At 39.4% G+C, this 18,951-nt stretch overlaps 1 protein-coding gene across 1 annotated transcript in view; it reads left to right on the forward strand.

Moving 5' to 3' along the window:
• LOC139686314 (uncharacterized) overlaps positions 1–18,951 on the forward strand; it is a 257,577-nt gene that overhangs the window by 132,659 nt on the left and 105,967 nt on the right. Inside the window, exon 2 of the mRNA XM_071583470.1 lies at positions 15,062–15,291. Coding sequence (XP_071439571.1) covers positions 15,062–15,291 — 230 coding nt within the window. The remainder of the gene's footprint in view (positions 1–15,061; positions 15,292–18,951) is intronic.

Raw genomic sequence — 18,951 nt, forward strand, 5'->3', positions numbered from 1 at the left:
GTTCGGTTTCAGAATCCGTCGCCTAATTCATCAAGTCCCTTGCTTTCACAATCTCTGTCGGACGAACTCCGGTGAGCAGAAAGGGCTTGGGATTATCATGAAATATTTTAAACTTTCTCCCACCTCCACCTCACCCCCGTTTCCATCTACAGAAGTCGTTTTCCTACGGCCTCCTATTCTCCCTCTCTCACCCACCTGCAATCCACACCAGGCAGCTCCGTTTCCACTGCCGAAAGTACCCTTTCTCCTTCCCCCACGCAACCGGTCTCACAGCCGACTTCCCTCCGCTTCAAGGACGGTGCCAAATGAATGGCTGCCTCCTCCAAACAGTTTTCGACTTTTCTCTACTTTTTCGTTCTATCCCAGCGTAGGAGGTAAAGCTTTCTCTATTTAATCCTCCTCCAGGCACCTAGTAAAATTGTAGACTTAATATAACGAACCAAGAACGCATTTATTTTACAAACTAATATACTGATACTGAACACTTCACCTCTCAACAAAACTCGGTTGATATAATCCTAAATGGCATTTTGCATATAATTATTAGTCTATTCGATAAATGACGAAATTCTAAGGGAAAATTTATTTAAAAATATCGAATATAGTGTATGTTTGACATAAAAATTCTTATCTTGATTTAACTGATGTGTTCATGAAATAAAAGGACTCCACAATGCGCATTGGCAATTACTTGGATAGCACAATTGATAAATCTCGTCCCCAAATTAAAGGCCACTAATTGATGATAAAAAAGAAAACGATACAGTTTAGATTTCACAGCCCTCTCTTCTCAGTAAAACTCGGCCGTTACTTAACCATTTACGAGATTCGGCCATTCGGTGATTAAATATTTTACGTATCCCTTAATGAGAGCATGGTTTCATCAATTTGACGGGAATATCTTTGAGATTTTTATGTGGGATGGTCGTGCCGCAGCGTTGAGGACCAATTCAGAGCAAACGAGAGCCAGAAATGAGAGCAGAAAACATTAAGTGCGTGTGATTGTGTGGACATAAAGACGAAGGACGAGAGAGGGGCAGTACTCCTCTTTTTACAGCTTCTCTCCACACCCTCCCACACACTCCCACAAATCCCTGAAACAAATCCGTCCCCACTTGTGTCCTTGCTCGTCAACATCCTTACGTTCATCCACAATCCCCCACCCCTTTGGTCCCCCGCCGAAACCCACCCCCCACCCCGTGAAACCCCAAAAGCCGGGATTTCCAAGGCATCGCCCTCGCCACTCGCCATTGTATCAACAGCACTCCGGTGACGACAGCTCCATTAAAATCGCATAAACCCATTCCACTTTGCCGCCACGCTAGTTCCACGCGTCCCCGCAGCGCGGTGGTGTTTCCGCATCTCCGTCCGTCCCGCCAACCTTGTAACGCGTCCCTTCCCATCCAACACACACATATACAAAACCCTGCGAGCCCGCCCGGCACCCAGTTCAACCGGTGCGGTATCCCATGCCCACTTCCTCCCACCCCCCCTTACACCACATTCCGCGACACCCCATCCCGCACCCGTCCTGCGGGCATGGCCACACCAACCGTCCTCCCTCGCTCTCCGCGGTCGGTCATCGGACGTACTCTGCCATGGTGGTGGAGGGGGAGTGGGGGAGGGTTGGAGGAGAAGGGTACTGAGGGGGTACTGGGAGGTGGGGACCGGAAAGGGGGTGGGGTTTTGTTTTGGGGCGAAGCGAGAGAGAAATAGGGGGAGGGTGAGTTCTGCGAAGTGCACGGGCGTTTGTTGCACTGCTTGCGTTCGCCTTGGAGACGCCTGACCGCTCGGATTCGGGTTACCAGGGGAAGGAGGGGAATGCGTGCGCCCTGCTAGTCGGGAGGGGGGGGTTGTAGGTTTCGAGCCGCACGACGTGCCCCCGGCGCAATGCGAAGAGGGAGGGAAGGATACAACGGTCTTGTTCTGCGACATCGCCACCCCTCACCCACCCACACACATTCCCGCACCCGGTCGCCCTCTCGCGGAGCGAATTTATGAGCTGTCTCCCCGCGGAATAGGAAATGGGGTGACGGGGCGCGAAGCGGGTGATGGAATTCCCTCCTTGCTTATCCCCCCCCTCACCCACAGCGACTACCCACTCCAAGAGAGGAGCAGGAGGGAGAGGATGGGAGGACGTGCGAACCTGCCCGCGACATAGAAGTTTGTAAACTGGGATATCCCATTCCCCTCCTTTCCTCTTCCCCTAATTCCACTCTCCCTCCATTCCCCCTCTATCTTCTTCCTGTGTGCGAATTCCTCGCTGATTAATTCACGCTAGTTTCGAATTTATCGATTTGATTGTTCGTCCGTGTTTCAGACCCGCCAAGTTCCCTTGTGGATTCATTATCCCAGTGTGTCATCAACACAATCTCTGTACCAAAGCTTAGCTCTACGGTGAACAAACAAAAGTATTTCAGTGGAAGCAGGAGGTTGGTAAATGATGGTTATAAAATGAAAAATATTCCTGGAGAGATATATTTAGTTGAGTGTGCTAACACCTGAACGTGAAGTACCCGTGAAGATAAAATTTATTTAGGAATAAATGGAGGAAGGACGATTACGAATTGATAACCCTTTGATTGATAACTTTCATTAATTATGTTTATTTTGCCGTTTTTTCGTCTCGCTGAAAATGATGGCCGACAAATTGTACGAGTTTGAATTCATTTCGGAGCGAGAACATTTTCTTTTCAGTGTAATAAAATTGTGAAAAATTGTTGTCCAAACCATAAATAATATTAACCGATCAACTATAGAATAAACATAGTTAAACATAAACATACCTTGGATGTTCATTGCTATTGGAATTGAAGGACATATAATGGGACATTTGGTCATCATGGTCGAGGCTTTTCTTTGTCAATATTAGGAAAAATAAATATAATATTTGAAAAATCTTCCTTACAAGCACGATCTGCTTGTAAGACCTTGTAAGATGTGCACAAATACCCTTGCTAAGATAAAGGGTCAAATTAAGTTTTGTTGAACTCTCGACACAATTTTGACAAAATAAGAAAATACTTTCCCGGTTTACTATTACTATTTGAAAGGCCGCTTTCATCAAATGTTTCGTATCTCTCTTTGTTCCATCGTGAATCGATTCATAAGCCATAAGTTCTTCATCCTGAAGAGCTGCAATATCTTTTAACCTCGGTCAAAGCATTTTTTAATGTTGACATAAACAATTTGGGGTGCGCATTGGAACTGTGTAATGAAACATTATATTAGCCTACGTACAAATCTAAATTAGACCGGTTTAATCAGAACCATCCTTTAATGTGGGTGACCTATAGAAGAAACGAAATCGATAATTTATCACATAAAATATTATAAGGATCATACAATAAAAATCTGAGAATCATTATAACAGAATGTGACATTTAAATAATTTTTGTGCCATACTTTTTTAAGGGGCCTTTACTATATTTACATATTATTAGATGTATGGGAAGTACGCCATTCGTTAAAACAAGTATTTTTGATGCTAATCCATTTCAATCATAAACGTTACTGTTAAAACCAAGAAACATTGATGGTCGCTGCCAAAAGTGAAGTTGCACATATCCAATTTTTCATAAATCAGTTAAAGCAAAAGGAAATTAATTTACCCCTGGAAGGGAATGCAATTCATTCCAATATGTAGACACTAAAAAATTTTCCTTTTTTTCAAAATATTTCAGATCATTTATAATTATGAGCATATTTATATATCTGATAAAGGCCTCTTTATGTCAGTTATGTTTATCAAAGTAATCATTTTTTCTAAATTATTCTAAATTAAAACTAAAATATAATGCACAATTCACGGTTGAAATAAAAAATTCTGTTGGCATAACAATGTGTTAGTAGTGTTTTTGAAAGGAGACGCATACGTTTCGTGTTTAAACTGCAATTAATACCTTGCTATTCTCATGAAATGAACATAAGGAAAGGAAAGCAGCATTAAAGCAGCATTGCCTGTGTTGTTTCTGTGATTGTTTACAATGTTTAAAAAAATTGAGAACGCCGCCAGTTGTGAAGTGAGGGTAGTGATTAAATTCCTCAATGCAAGAAACGTTCGCCCATGTGATATTCATCGCCAATTAAAGGAGGTGTATGGAGACAATGTAATGGACGAGTCGTCTGTTCGGCGGTGGTGTCGCAACTTCAACATGGGGAGGGGGAACACACACGACGATGAGCGTTCGGAGAGACCGTCTGTCATTACAGACCAACTGGTGAGCTCAGTTGACGAATTCGTGAGGAACGATCGGCGCGTCACAATTGATGACATCTGTGAGCATTTTCCCAATGTTTCTCGAACAATTGTTCATGAAATTGTTAAACACCATCTGCATTATGCAAAAATTTGTGCAAGATGGGTCCCTCGCGTATCTCAATGAGCTGGCGGCGAAGGACTATGCAGCAGGAATACAGAAACTTGTCACACGTTATGACAAATGCCTTAATTTGCTTGGAGATTATGTTGAGAAGTAGTTTAAAGTATCCTCTTTCAAATAAAATTTTTTATGTTTGTTAATATTTACTTTTGTGTCTTTATTTCACGAACGGGTACTACTTTCCGGATGACCCTCGTATTACGCAACCGACTGGCATGATGGAATTTCCACACATCATTGAATTTAAATTGAATTAACTTTCCACACGATCTTTTTTGCTGTTAAATCACACACACGCATATTATATATATTCATTTATTTATTTATATAAAACAAACTTGGACAGCAGCAAACAATATAAGAACACATAAACAGATTACTTACACGTCATTTCTTGATCATTTCGACGGAATTTAGCTCCGTCTTCATCGGATGAAATAGAAGCAATCATATCTTCTATTTCTTCCGATGAAGACGAATTGTAAAGATAACACCTTCATGAGGCACGATACACATAAATATTGAGTGAAAAGAAAAATTAGTTTTTGAAATATTTTATTCAAAACATTATACCTAACCTTAATAATTCGGTGGTCTCAGCCAATTTCATCAGAACTCAGAAGTACAGCCCGAGTATTATTACAATACTAATCTTTGTTTAAAAGAACACAACCTGATGCGCTACGCTAGATTATACTATTTTCCATTCCGAATTCCCAACATTTCCACAAAGTACAGAAATGGAGTGCAAAATAAGCGATGAAATTAAAATTCGAGCGAATAAATTAATCTGCGAAGCGTAGAATTCCATACCTGTGTTGAATACAATGACCTACGTAAATGTTTATATAGATACTATCGAATTAATAACCATGAATACGATAAGCTGACAGTGCGGGAGACTGAGTAATTATCAGGTCAACCGCTATGAAAAACGCGATTAACGGTTCATTTCCCACGCTGGAGAGAGAGAGAGTAAAAATAGCGACGCTAAAGAGCGTTGATAACGAAATCGATCTCACAGGGCTAAAATCCATCGACTCCATTCCACTCACTTGTAAAATTCCTCCTCAGGCCTTCACGCGTCGTTAGAGGAACATTTTTCCGGCGTTAATCCATGCCTCCCTCTTTATTTCCCGGTGACACGAATCTGTTTTTCCGGCCGGAAGTCCAGGCGATGTGAAAATCGAACCGCGTAAATTCAACAGCTTCGGATTTCTTCCCGAAAACCTCTTACTTCCTTCATATCTCCATTTTCCCCGAAAAAAACTAAAACCTATCCTCGTCCCCATTTGACCCCTTCTATCCCTTTGATCCCCATTACCCTTCCTTTCCCTTGCCGGTTCTCCTCCGATGACACCGTTTTATGAGTCGTGTCGAGATACTTCGAAGTAAGGGACCGGAAAGTGGAAGTGAGAGGGGGTTGTGGGAAGGAGGGAGAATTCTGTGAGAGAATGGGTGGATTAGGGCTGCTACTATTTCAGCATGGAATTACTAAGGTTCCAAAAGAGTTAAGACACAATTATATTCATTATTTGCAAGACTTTATGCGGGCTTTCGTCAGTCTGTTTCAGTTTTCATCCGAAATAATAAATTATAAACAATTATTTCGTCATAATATTTCTATACACCTCATTCCATTTATCGGTATAGAGAAAAATCGTGAGAGCCAAGCAAAAACGAGAAAACGCTAATTAAATTAACCACATGATTAATGTTCCAGCATGGTATTTATCTAGAGACAACAAGATTCAAATATTAAAGATAACTCTGTATATTAGCTAAATTTTACGCAAAGGGATCTGGCTAAAAGACCCTTATGATTAATCCCAGATAGCATAGGGAAAGACGTTTTCCCGCACTAACCTGAATGCGTATGTTACACACCTCTGGGTGGAATATGAGGGAGATATCTATGAGGAAGGCATCTCAAAAATTTCATCCAGGTGCACGACATTTGAGTTTTTGATTTCAAACACCCTAGTAGCTTTTCAAACTACAGAAATAAGGAATAATTGCAATGATAATGATAAAATGAACAGCAGGCATTCATTTTTAAGTGCCTCGTTCCCTGAAAAAAATAGATAATTGGTGGAAATAACTTGAAATTTGTTTGTGATATCCATTAATATTGCAATAATAAAATAATTACAATATTGTTACAGTTTGTGATATCCATAATAATTGCAATAATTAAAATGTTTTCCCAAAATATCTCTTAAAGTAACACTAATTGTAGAAATCTGGAAACAGTGCTTATGGCAATACGTATGGATGATTCCACAAAGGTTGAATGATTATACATAGATAAATCAATTCAAAAAATGTATACAGATTAAATGAAAAGACGGAATTAATAATGTTACTAAATGAATAATAATACCGGATGGATTAACGCATCTAATAACGCATATGGATCGGTTTCCAAAACTTTGGAGTTCTCTGGCGTTGGGTGATGACTGAAATAAAATGACGTATATTAATATCCAGCGCGTAGGATATTTTTTCGTGCAAATTCATATATAAGACCTTAACATATGCGCATGCTATTGGCAAACAATTTCTATTTTTTCTATTATGACAATGAATTTTATTTTCACTCTAGAATATTGAGGAAATCATCAGGGTTATTTTGAATACCGAAAATAATGAAAAATAACCATTACAATCGATATAAAGGGCCAAGTTTTTAAATTGAGAAACATGCCAAAGCTTATGCTGCATGTAGAAGGACCATTTGTGAAAGAACTGGGTGGCGCAGTTTCTCTGCCAATATCGATCACCTTTTTCCACATGTCATGCCATTTCTTTCTTCAGTCCTCGCCCCGTTTTGATAGTGGAAAAATGATGACGAATTCATCTCATATTTTTTTCCGATAGAAATCCTTCTTCCAAGGCAGCGAGTCTAGAATTTCGTTAGTGACGCCCATATACGTGAGAGGAAATTTACGAAACGACTCACGACGAAAACATCTTCATCGGCCCTTCCGCTCACAACACGGCGCCCTCCTCTCTCCTCAAAACCTCCCGTTTCCGAAGGTGTCCTTTCTTCTATAAGCCAAGTGATACAAATTAAAATCCTCCGAACGGGGTTTATCCGTTTTCAGAGTGTGTAGGATATTCTCACCACCGGAATCCTAAATACAAATTCTCAACTTAGACATTTCCAGGATCAGATAAATCACTTTTGATTCAAAAGAGCCCAAAGCAATATTAACCTTACTGAATGAAGCAAATATATCCCTGCCGGCCATTCATTGGTAAAGCGGTATAATATTAAAGCGAAATATGCACTTAGAGTGGTTTCTTGTAGAAAGTGTTGTCATAATTTTTCATTTTTTCTAGTGGAAAATATATTAAATACATTTATTTATTTGTTGTTTTTTTTCTTCGGAATTGTTGGTGGTACACGTATCCCTGAAATCCCCAATAGGTCTTGGCTTTTTCCAGTTGTGGACGAGGGGATGAACTTTCAGAGGCACGACAGAATTCATGACAGAGGTGGGACTAAAGGGTACTACCTTTGATTTTGCTGTGAAGTGCGTCACCCATCTGACTAGCCTGGACAGTATATTTGAAATCAAAAACGCAGTACTCGACGGATAACCATAATCTTCAGAAGAGCATTGGATGTATTTCCAATCCTTCATATTAGCTCGATAAAAATGAATGTAAATACACCCACTCTTAAGTATCCTTTGAATAGAAAATGTCTACAGCTGTCACTATTTCCTTAAAAACCTAGTAAGTCCAATCTTAAAGAGTCTTGAGATCCATCATACACCTCAAACATGACATCATATTGGGGTAATGAATAAGCCTACAACTGCTCTATTTATTTCGGTGTACACTAAAAAGGGTATGTTAATATATGCAAGCAATGTTAGAGAGAGTTATTAGATCGTCATTTAAATCACATCAATAAAATTTAAAAATTTCCAATATTTAATTACTTATGATGAGAATTGATTCAGGGATACTGTTTCTCTAACCTTAATCTTTAATTTGGTCCGTGATTGAAACAGATCACTGTCATTTTCAAGGTACAAGTATGGTTTGTGTACACTTTAGGTAAAAATCGTACGCCTTACTTTAAGAGGGGAAGGTGCGGGAAACAAGGCAGAACGGAAGGAAAGATTCGGATAAAATTTTACAGTGGGAATGGGAATAAAACTTGAACAGTGGCTAAAAGGAATGGTGTTCATTGGTCCGTTTCTCACTCTCCGTAAACGGAAGGAAGGGAAACGGCCAGAAATTAAAGAATAAGATGCAAAACTATGTCCATCAAGGACATTAACCTACTCAAAATTTCAAGTTATACTTTAAAAGTTCAACTGATAACCTTTTAATTCAAACTATATTACTACCAGATTTATATCAATCTTTTTCTTAGATTTTTAAAGATGATAGGCAAATGTTGACAACAAAGTACCTTTTCTCCAACCCACTGGCCAGTGAGGCATTATTTATAGTGCACAAACTAATCACAATACAGGAATTAAAAACAGAGCTATCGTACCCATGGTATTGGCTTCGACAGATTTGTAAGGTCAATTCGGTGACGGTAATTCTTTCAAACTCTTTCACCTCAACTGACCATCCTCAAAATTCTACCCATTTCCATAGCATGAGTACATGCAACTAGAATTCAACGATATGATGGAAATCTTCATCAACCTCCTATGGAAAAAGCTTTTTAATAAAGCTTTTCTAATTCTAGAAAATCCACCCAAATACCTTACACCCTACTACGAAACGCATAGCCTTTGATGCTTCTAATCAATAAGGCAGCATAATCATGAAAAAGTTGGGTAATTACAGGTGAAGGATCATCTGTTGTTCTAAAAAAATACTACGTCCCTGAGGCATTACGCCAATACATTTACCCCTGTCCTTGATGCGATATGTCCTTCTGTCCCACGATCTTAATCCTTTATATCAGTATAAAATATATCCTGTCCTTTCTAACCAAATTTAGACCCAAAGTAGTCCTCGCATACATAGAAATATTTTTGTTCTTCTTCCTTAAACCCAAGACCCCTAACTTCTAACTTCTACTTTCCACCAAAAATAAAATAAATAGAAGGGAAATAGATAGTTGCCAACCTTCACTTACAACAAATTTCATCCCGACTTCATATTCAGAGCTTGAGAGGTTGGTTCTGCAGCAGCACCACCTCCCAACAAATATATGGACAACCTGCATTTTCCACCATTGAAACGTGGTTAAACGGGAAATTTACCCAATAACAAATTCTTCCAACTTTCTACGGAATGTTCTTCTCGTCCCTAAATGAACCGTCCGGAATACCGTAAACTCATTACCACATTCTTCCCCATAACCAGCCAAATCAGACATATACTATCAATCCCACAAAAATTAATTTCATATGAGGTCTATTTCCACAGTGTGCCTCTGTTCTTTTAAATACCTATAAAACTTGCCAGACATTTTCAAATCTAAGGGCCCACTAATGGAACTACGGTCTCTTCTCCCATGCATCATGTAACCTTCAACTCTGGAAATGCTGAAATATTTTCTAACCCTCCACCTCTCTGCCTACAGAATAAAAATCCAAAAATCATTCCTTAGCCAACTATGGGACAAAAAGCGTTTTATATCAAAACTTCTGTAGCTTTTGTTCGGTCTTCAATGTTGGTGAATGCTTTGCCACCCTTTCCCTCCGCATAAACGTCCACTAAAACTCAACTTAATCTCTAGTCTTCCTTAATTACCCCGTCCACACTAATACTACTTCTCATCTCACATCACTCGATACCTGCTTCTCTGATGGCTCTCATATCATTAACGCTTTAAAAATTCCCGACTCATATTCACATATTCTCTCTGGTTTTTCCCAGAGAATGACATTCTGGGGATAGCGGTTTGATTGTCGAGCGTCAATCATGTTGAACATATTCTGACTCTATATTTAGTTTCATATTAAATGTGTATATTATACAAATATATATATACGTAAATAAATACTCAGAAATATGAACCGTTTCCAAAGTAGAACTAATGGCGAGTTTTGGTGGAATCATTGTAATGTCTTTGAAGTATTTCCCAGCTTCATGCTTGAAGCTCACGTCAACTTCAGCACGCTTTAAAAATCTAAGACAACGGGATGGTGGCCGAAGCCGAAACAAATGAATATCATTGGTGAACCCAAAAAACTTTCGTGCAACGGGGAGGGAATAACCCACCTGGAGGGAATAAAAGAGGGAGGCAGATAAGGTTCGTCGCGGGAGGGGGAGGGGTGAACGTGGGGTGACAGTCGGTCGCGGGGACAGGTCGGTGGCAAAAGGGGCAGCAGGGGCTGAGCCCAAGCTAGTATTTTTATTCTTACTTTTTTTTAGTTTTAAGTTGCCTCGGCGGGGCGGTAGTTGCTCCGAGGTGGGCGTTTGCCCGATTGCTTTTATGGTCCATTCGCGGCGAAAGGCCGGCGGGAGGAGAAAAAAGGGGTCGCAGGCGTCGGGAGGGACAGGGGGGGACAAAGGGTCGTCGAAACGGGGAAAGGAGGCGTGGCACCGAGAGTACACGAGATGTGGTGTGGGCTGAAACTCGCCGGGGAGTTTTCTGCGGGAGAGATAATCGCCTGGAAGCAAGGCACCGGAGCAACGAACTCGTCGTTTTAAGGCGGTGGGGACGAGAGGTGGTCGGGCGGGGGATGGGAAGCAAAGGGGAGAGAGATAGGGAGGGGCGTGGTCTGATGGTGGAGGGGTTTTGAAAAAAAGTTCGGGGGGAAAGACAGAAAGGGAGGACAATGGGGGGAGGTGGAGGATCTGGTGGTTTCAGGGCTGGAGGAGGGCAGGCTGGTGTTGTAACCGTATAGCCATTTCCGCGCCAGTTCGATTTTTTTCCACGACTGCGGAATCGGGCACAAAGGAGGAGGATAAAAGAATAAAAGGAGTACACGTAGAAAGGACGAGAAGGGATGGATGTCCCGGGAGACAAAAGAGGGACGTCGAATGGGATTCCACTGAAATGGATGCTCGTTTTGCGCGTTCCTCTCAGCTCCAAGCGCGAGAAGGCCCGTGCGACAACATCTCGTCAACAGAAGGGCGAGCGATGCATTAAACACGACGGATGTCGATGAGAATGAAACTTTCTTTCACACTAAAATGGGGATTCACTACTTTCTTCACCCATAGGATAGCACCCAGAAACACATACTATACATTGCTTACGACTGGAATAAAAGGAGGTTGTGCTTGAAGTTTGCGCATTGAAGTGACCATTGGGTGTTTTGCTGCCATGAACTTATCGAATTTAGTAGTGTTTATAAAGGAATGACTATAAAGGAAATCATTGAAGTAACAATCCGAACATTAGTTTGATAGGTGATGGAAGAGATATACCTGGTACTAATGGTGTGTGAAATTTACATGTGGGCCGGATGGCTAGTGTATTTTCCTGTACAACCTATGATTTCTCACGAAAATCTGGGCCCCAAAAAAATCCACAGCTTAGGTGAAGTTTAGAATGCCCATATTTGTGACTTGCATTTGACCCGGGCCCTCAAATAAGTAGCTCAGCATCTAATCATTGAATTAACACATCCCCAGAATGTTTATCATCAAATATTCAAATACCTCTTTGGTGATAAAGGCAAACATTTTATTTTACATCTTGAAATGAGAGTTTATCTTGTCTACTTCCTTCGCGAATCACGTCTCCCAGCCTTATTATCACAACATACCCATCACTTTTATTTCAGTTTATGCAAAAGATTTAAAACAAATTAACAAAATAGCCCGGTGACAAATGTGGAATTCAACAAATTCAAGTATTGTCATTATAATATGAGTATTCGTATACTATCAGGAATATCGTTAAGTTTTACACAGATTCCAAAATTTAACAGGTTACGTCAAATCAGCCAATATGCCACCAGATGACTTTACGTTAAGGAATTTATTTTTAAATAATAAATAATCAAATCCATTAAAACCATATACCAACTAAGGACAACACAATTACTTTGGTATAGCTCGCATATCAACTTTTGGTTCGATTCCATTACAAGTGTATAACATCCTATCCGATTATCGTACGCCAAGTTCAGGAGCGAAGCATCGGTGCTCAAGTATCAAAATGAGCGCACAAAAGAAATGAACGCGGGTGCAACTTGGTTACAAACTATCAAAAGTGAAACGCTTTCTGCTCGCGGTAGTAGACAAGAAATTTTCAAGAGAGAAAGATAGCTGAGGAACCCACGTTTTATGAAAAACCTTAAGGTATAATTTTACATGAAATGGCAGCGACGAACTTTTCCCAAACCCCCTTTTCGAACCCCCCCCAAACACACACAAATGTGCTCACGCACACTCCCAAGTCACTGGCTCATTGTTGCCGAAAATTATGGCGAGCAACCCATTAGCGACCCATTTTCTCTTTTCCGGACGGTCGGAGCCTCTATTCTCTTTAGTTCCTCCTTTTCTTCAGCATTTCCTTCCTCACATATTTACCTCTCGCTCTTCTCTTCCTGCCTCTTCCCTTCCTTCTATACCCACATCACCACCTCCCCAAAATCCGCGGCTTTACGACTGTCTAACTTCTATCAGAAAATCACTCCTACTCCCCTGCTCATCTCATGTCCCATCCAACACTTTTTCCACGAGCGTATCCTCACACCCTTACGTAGCGTTGTTCCCATATTCCCTCCTCGCTTCGCCCTCCCTCGAAAACCTTACCAAACCTCCACGATTACACTTCCACCTCTACATTCTCCCCTTCACTCCCCTCTCCACCCTCTTTTCTCCCACCTCTACCACCTCGATACTTCGCTCGCAAAAATGGTCGGGGAGGGTCGTTTTCGACCAGAATGTCGTGTGCTGGGGGAGGGAAGGAAACTGTTTCCCAAATGCACTGACTAAAGGCCCCTGTGTTGCACGTTATGCTGGCGTGTGGTGACACGGCAAATGGAAAGTTTCAAAAGGGAAGGGTCGCGGGATGGAGGAAACGTTTTTCCAGCGGGGAAAGGTCGTATTAGGCCTCCTCCTCCGTTGAAGGGGAGGGTCGATTCGCAGTTCATGGTTAAGTCAGCTTGGTGCGACGTTCGGACGCGGGATTTATACATCGATGCAAAACGTGCAAAAGAAACATTCGAATTTTGAAAACATCTGAAATATCTCGAAAATAAACACGGTGAAAACATATCCTTCGTCGTTTCTTTGAAGTAGAGTATATTTGGTGGTCGGTCCGTCTGACATTTTTCCAGCCCTTTAAATCTGCTGCGACTCTCAAATCCTTCGCCATATTGTGCTTTAGATGCATATAACTGCCATTAAAAATATTTACTGAAAGATGGACGAATCAGAATCCATCCTATTAGTAAGATTTACAAATTCTCAAGTATTCTTAATTAGGATCATTTGACGATCAAAATCGAACCAACATAAGTTTATTATATTTCGCTCTTGGAAGGCGAAACCCCTTGGTGTCATAAGTGAGTAAGTTTAAATGGCCCGATTATTATTATTAAAAGATACGGATTAAGAATAATTACCTATTTGATTCTCCATTTCTCCCTATCTTGGTCAAGATACCCGTTAAAAAATCCTACGTGGCACATGTTAATCACAGACAAAAAGAAACTAATTAACACGATGATGTATTTTTAAAACTTTCGTAATCTTGATTTCACGATGGTGAATAAAGAATTAGGTTTTTGCGAGGCACTGGTACTCGGTACTCGTTTTGACTTGAATTTGCCTGAAATTTATTTATTCAGTATAAGTCCGAAAACAGCACATTTTGGCCTTTACATCGAACTATAGTATTAACAACGATAACAATGGTCACATTTACACTCGCGCCTAGAATACTATTATACTGTTTCGGTCAATCACTCAGTTATTCGATATTCACTCCTACATATACAATTAATATTATATTGCATTTGCGATACATTCATAATAAATAATAGGTACATTGTATATGAATGTTAACATGGCATAGGAAATTGTCATTTATTTTAAGTTTCCCTTTACCCCTGATGGAAGGTTTAATAGGCAACGTATTTACATAAGTGTAATGCAGTATTGCATCATACTAGGATGTTTACGATAATATGCATAATATACAGAAACCAAGGAAGCTAATTTCGAGCTGGTTTGCGCCGCTTTAAATAACACATTCGGTAAAGCTGATGGTTAAACTATTTCTGAAAGCATTATAAATTCTGGAACCACTTGCGCTGTGGCGTTATAAAATGGCTAACTTCTTAAAAGAATGATTCAGCTAAATACTGAATTATTATCAATACTAGCCAAAATACGGATATTTTGATTTATCACATATCGGAATCCTCTTGAAATGTCATACGTGACTTATCATGCTAAAGGAAATTATAAGTTAGAAAGAAACAATATTTTTGAACAATCGGATAGCCATCCTTCGTGAGAGGATAGGGAGAAAAGTATATCATTTTAATGTTAGTGTTTAATCCTCATTTAGATATATTTTAAAAAATCGCCCATCTTATTAGAACATATTTCCATAGAAAGGAACTCCTATGGAACCAAAAAACTGGTTTAGTGACTGAAGTAATCAAATGACTTAAGGTTGGTTAAATAGAGCCGTTCAGAGGCAGTGCAATCACTTACCATTCAGCCATGTTGATTTGACACAATCTAACCGATTTAAATTTTTCTCTTTTCGGGCATTTTTGCAGATGTGAAGGGAGCTGCTTCCGGATCCGGTCTGAGACTACTTGATTTGAGAGTCCCAAATGAGGCGGAGCTTGGAGAATCGGCAAAGCTGGAGTGCATATTCGAATTGGAAGGGGACAAGGATAACCTATACTCGGTGAAGTGGTACAAGGACGATCACGAATTCTTCCGCTACACGCCGGACGATCAGCCGCATATCCAACTCTTTCCAGTCGCTGGTGTCAATCTGGATGTAAGTAACATTCACATACTTTAAAATTAATGATAAACTTTTTTTGAAAGGGTTGGCATACTTCATACTTATTTCTACCGCAAAATTATTGTACTCGTCAAAATTATATAATAAGATAAAACTGTCGATTTTTAGAAATTAATAATAGGCTCAATACGCATTTTAAAAGGAACGTGATTTTCCAAAATAAAGGTCTTTGATATATTTACTGGAGGGCACGAGTTTGGATTCTGGACACGCCTCATGATACCCCTGAATTCACATATACAATGTGACTTTGCGGGCACTTGATCTCGCTGGGAAAGAATAGGCGGAAATGGGGAAGGAACTGGTCCCCGTACAATCACCTGTGAATTTTTCCTGTCGGGCTTATAACTGTGGATATCCAACGTGATAGTGGTGATGATAAGTTATAAATACTGCAAGTAATAGGAAGGCAGCGGAAAAATACTCAGGTTTTTACTCCACGAAATTTTGATGGACAAAAATAAGTCCTGGAAAATCACAAAGCCCGGCCTACTGGAGCAAGTGTCGCGCCTAATGAAGTGATAATTAATAATGATGTATCTCGCAAATCGCCGCACGAAATCTTTGCAAATGGGAACCCAAAATGGCAGCCGAAAAGAATAACAGAAGGAGACCAAACCAGTTAGAATGGGGACTTGGAATGTTAGGATCGTGTTGAGGAAAGAGAAATTAGAAAATGTAAAGGGAGAAATTGAGAAAGGAAATAATTGTACCATATGAGATAGAAAGACAAAAGAGATAATATGAAAGTTATTTTTAAAGGAAGATACAGTGAAGGTTAAGAGAACGATTGAGTGTTGGTTATAGTATTGGTCTCCATTATTATGTTGGCAATAGTATTAAACAAAGAGTGCAGAGCAAGCCTAGTAAATATAAGAGAAAGTGAAAGATAGAATAATGTTAGTAAAAATTAAAACAAAATCAACGATTCAGTCATGATTCAAGTCTTTATCCCAACTAGTAAAATTAAGGTGGAAGAAATAGAGCAAATGTATGATTAAAAAGGGAAAAAATGGAGAGTTTACTCGGAACGAAACCTTCATACCGAATGGGGGATATAATGCGGTGGTGCGCGAAGGGAAATGTAGAAATGTGGTAGGGTACTATAGTTTTGAAAAGAAGGATGAAATTGAGTATAGATAAATAGAGTCGAACAGAAGATATAGTTCAGTCTTAATGAAATACTGAATTTAACACCGTAGTAGACGTAGATATAGACTGAAGGTGTCAAGGGATTCAGAAAAATGCCACTTAGGTGTACTATACCATGGTTAGAATCAAATTTAGGAACAGAATAAACAATTTTCACTGATTTCTAAGAGCGGATGCAGATTTAGATAGTAATTTTGCACAAATCAAGTGCAACGTCCAATTCAAGAGGATAAAAGAGGAAAAACGGACGATAAAATGAAATATAGAAGCATATAAGGAGTCGAAAAAAGGAGCAAAGGTGACAATAGACAAAAAGTGATGACCGGGAATCAGATTTAGAAGGAGAATGTTAGGAACATATCAAAAGCAGCAAAAGTCATTAAAGGAACCGAAAGAAATAAATGACAAGGAAGTCATGAATTATTGACACCATCGCTATGAAGAAAAATATGATAAAAATAAATTAAAAAATAAAACACAAAATTAGATAGAAGGATGGACGAGGATATAATTAATTAACTAAGATGGTAAGATAGGACGAAAGAAAAGTGGTAGAGAACGTGGTGAAAGGGCATAGGGAGTTTACAATGGAGAGGCACTGTACAAGAAGACAAAATATCTACCAGATTGTAAGATGGAAAACTATCGTCGCGCTATTCAAGAAAATGCTTGAAAATCAATAATTGCCACAGGAGTAATGAAAAAGCGTCCACACGAGTAGAGGATCTACATATATTCTGAAGAAACAAAGGTTAAACATAATAACGAATAGGAAACAGATAAGGATAGCATACATATATTTGATTTCGAGATAGAAATGTCATCAAGGAAATTATTATTAAATAAGGAAGAAAATAATAAAATATTCGAGAAACTATGTGAGCGTTTAGGAATGCGCAGAAATAATTTTTCCTTGGGAAAATTTGTTACATTTATGAGGGAAAGATTGATCAGGAAATTTTGTTCTGTTTTTTGTCATATTAGTTGGTTTTTTACATTCCATCCCACAAAAAGGGAAAAGGCAGCCCAATACGAGCACTCCAGAACTATAAATTTGTTTTCAAAAGCAAAAAATGAATGATAGAACCAGCAATAAAAGCATGAGACGAAACACTGATTATTAATCAATGGACGATTTACTAGGTTTCTGAAAGGGGAGATGCGCTCGTGATACCGTACCAGCAATGAGTTCACTAATAGAAAGGAACGCAGTAATCAGTCAGGATGCATTTATCTGTTTATAAAGACGTTGAGAAAGAACTTTATCGGATAACTTAGGCAGAATTCATGAGCGTTTTTCAGACAATATGAGTAATTTGGTGCGATAGATGACGTATTTGAAACCTGCACATGTCACAGACTGTTTAGGCCCGAATGGTCTACGGAGACTCGGTCTGGGCAGTTTATAAATGGGTAGGAGAGAGCTGACCCTTGCTTATCAACTTTCATGCATAAAGAAACCCCTTAAAAGGCACGGGAGGAACTGAAGATGGAAAGGAAAGTGGATTGAGCATTCATAAAATCGGTTAGGTTTATGGATGATCAAGATTTTTTTAGACAGTCAACTAAGGGTCCAGCATTGCTAAGCACATTAGAAAGCCATTATGATTAGTATGATATGGAAATCAAAATAAAAAAATAACTTGTCAGTTTTATGAAGTTAGAAGGAAGGGGCTAAGTAAAAGGTTAAAACGGAAGGACAAAAATTGGAGTCTGAGGTACAGTATACCTCTCTTGTAAATTTGTGGGCTTATATTTTCAAAGCAGAAACATTTGAAGACGATATATATTTATTATTATTATTATTGTTTTCCACAAGGCAACAATTATAGACTAAAAGGAGAGAATTGATGATAAGAACCTTAAGTTAGGATATTTAGAAATGGTCCCAACAATCTATGACCATGAGCGTGGTTTTGTAGGGCCTGGCTGTTGAAGTAGAATGAGTAAGCCCTAGATTGGAGGTTTTTGAGATATGCGAGTGTGGAAACTAATGAAAATGATAAAATGAATAGACAGGAATTAAAAAAATAGGTATTGGACATGGTGGTGGAAGAGCAAGCGTTTTTTGGAGAAATCAGAAAAGGTAGGAAAGGTGGATGCAGATAGTTTGGGAGGGCGTTAGAGCACTGAAGGCTGTGTAAGAGGAGAAGGCTTTAGGCAAGCGATGTATGGGTAAGAAAATGATAAGGATATAGCACGGAATGAAGGAAAATCGAATAAATCCGGCATTAAGGAACAATTAATTACAATATGGGTGGTTAGGCTTTTTCCTGTCAAATGAAACTAAGATATGTAAACAGGGTGTCCAATCAAAAAACCTATCTTAAAACGTTGACAATCAAATATAAATATTAAAAGTTTAACGATTCCTTGAAGAGAACAACTATCTAGATATTACTTAATTAATTTACTCTGGAAGCGGTTCATAAAGTTATGTTGTGACTATTACGAGTTTCAACATAAAGAATGAGGAAACAT

Source organism: Hetaerina americana, unplaced genomic scaffold (assembly GCF_022747635.1).
Source record: "Hetaerina americana unplaced genomic scaffold, ioHetAmer1.1.p SCAF_14, whole genome shotgun sequence".
Lineage (NCBI taxonomy): Eukaryota > Metazoa > Arthropoda > Insecta > Odonata > Calopterygidae > Hetaerina > Hetaerina americana.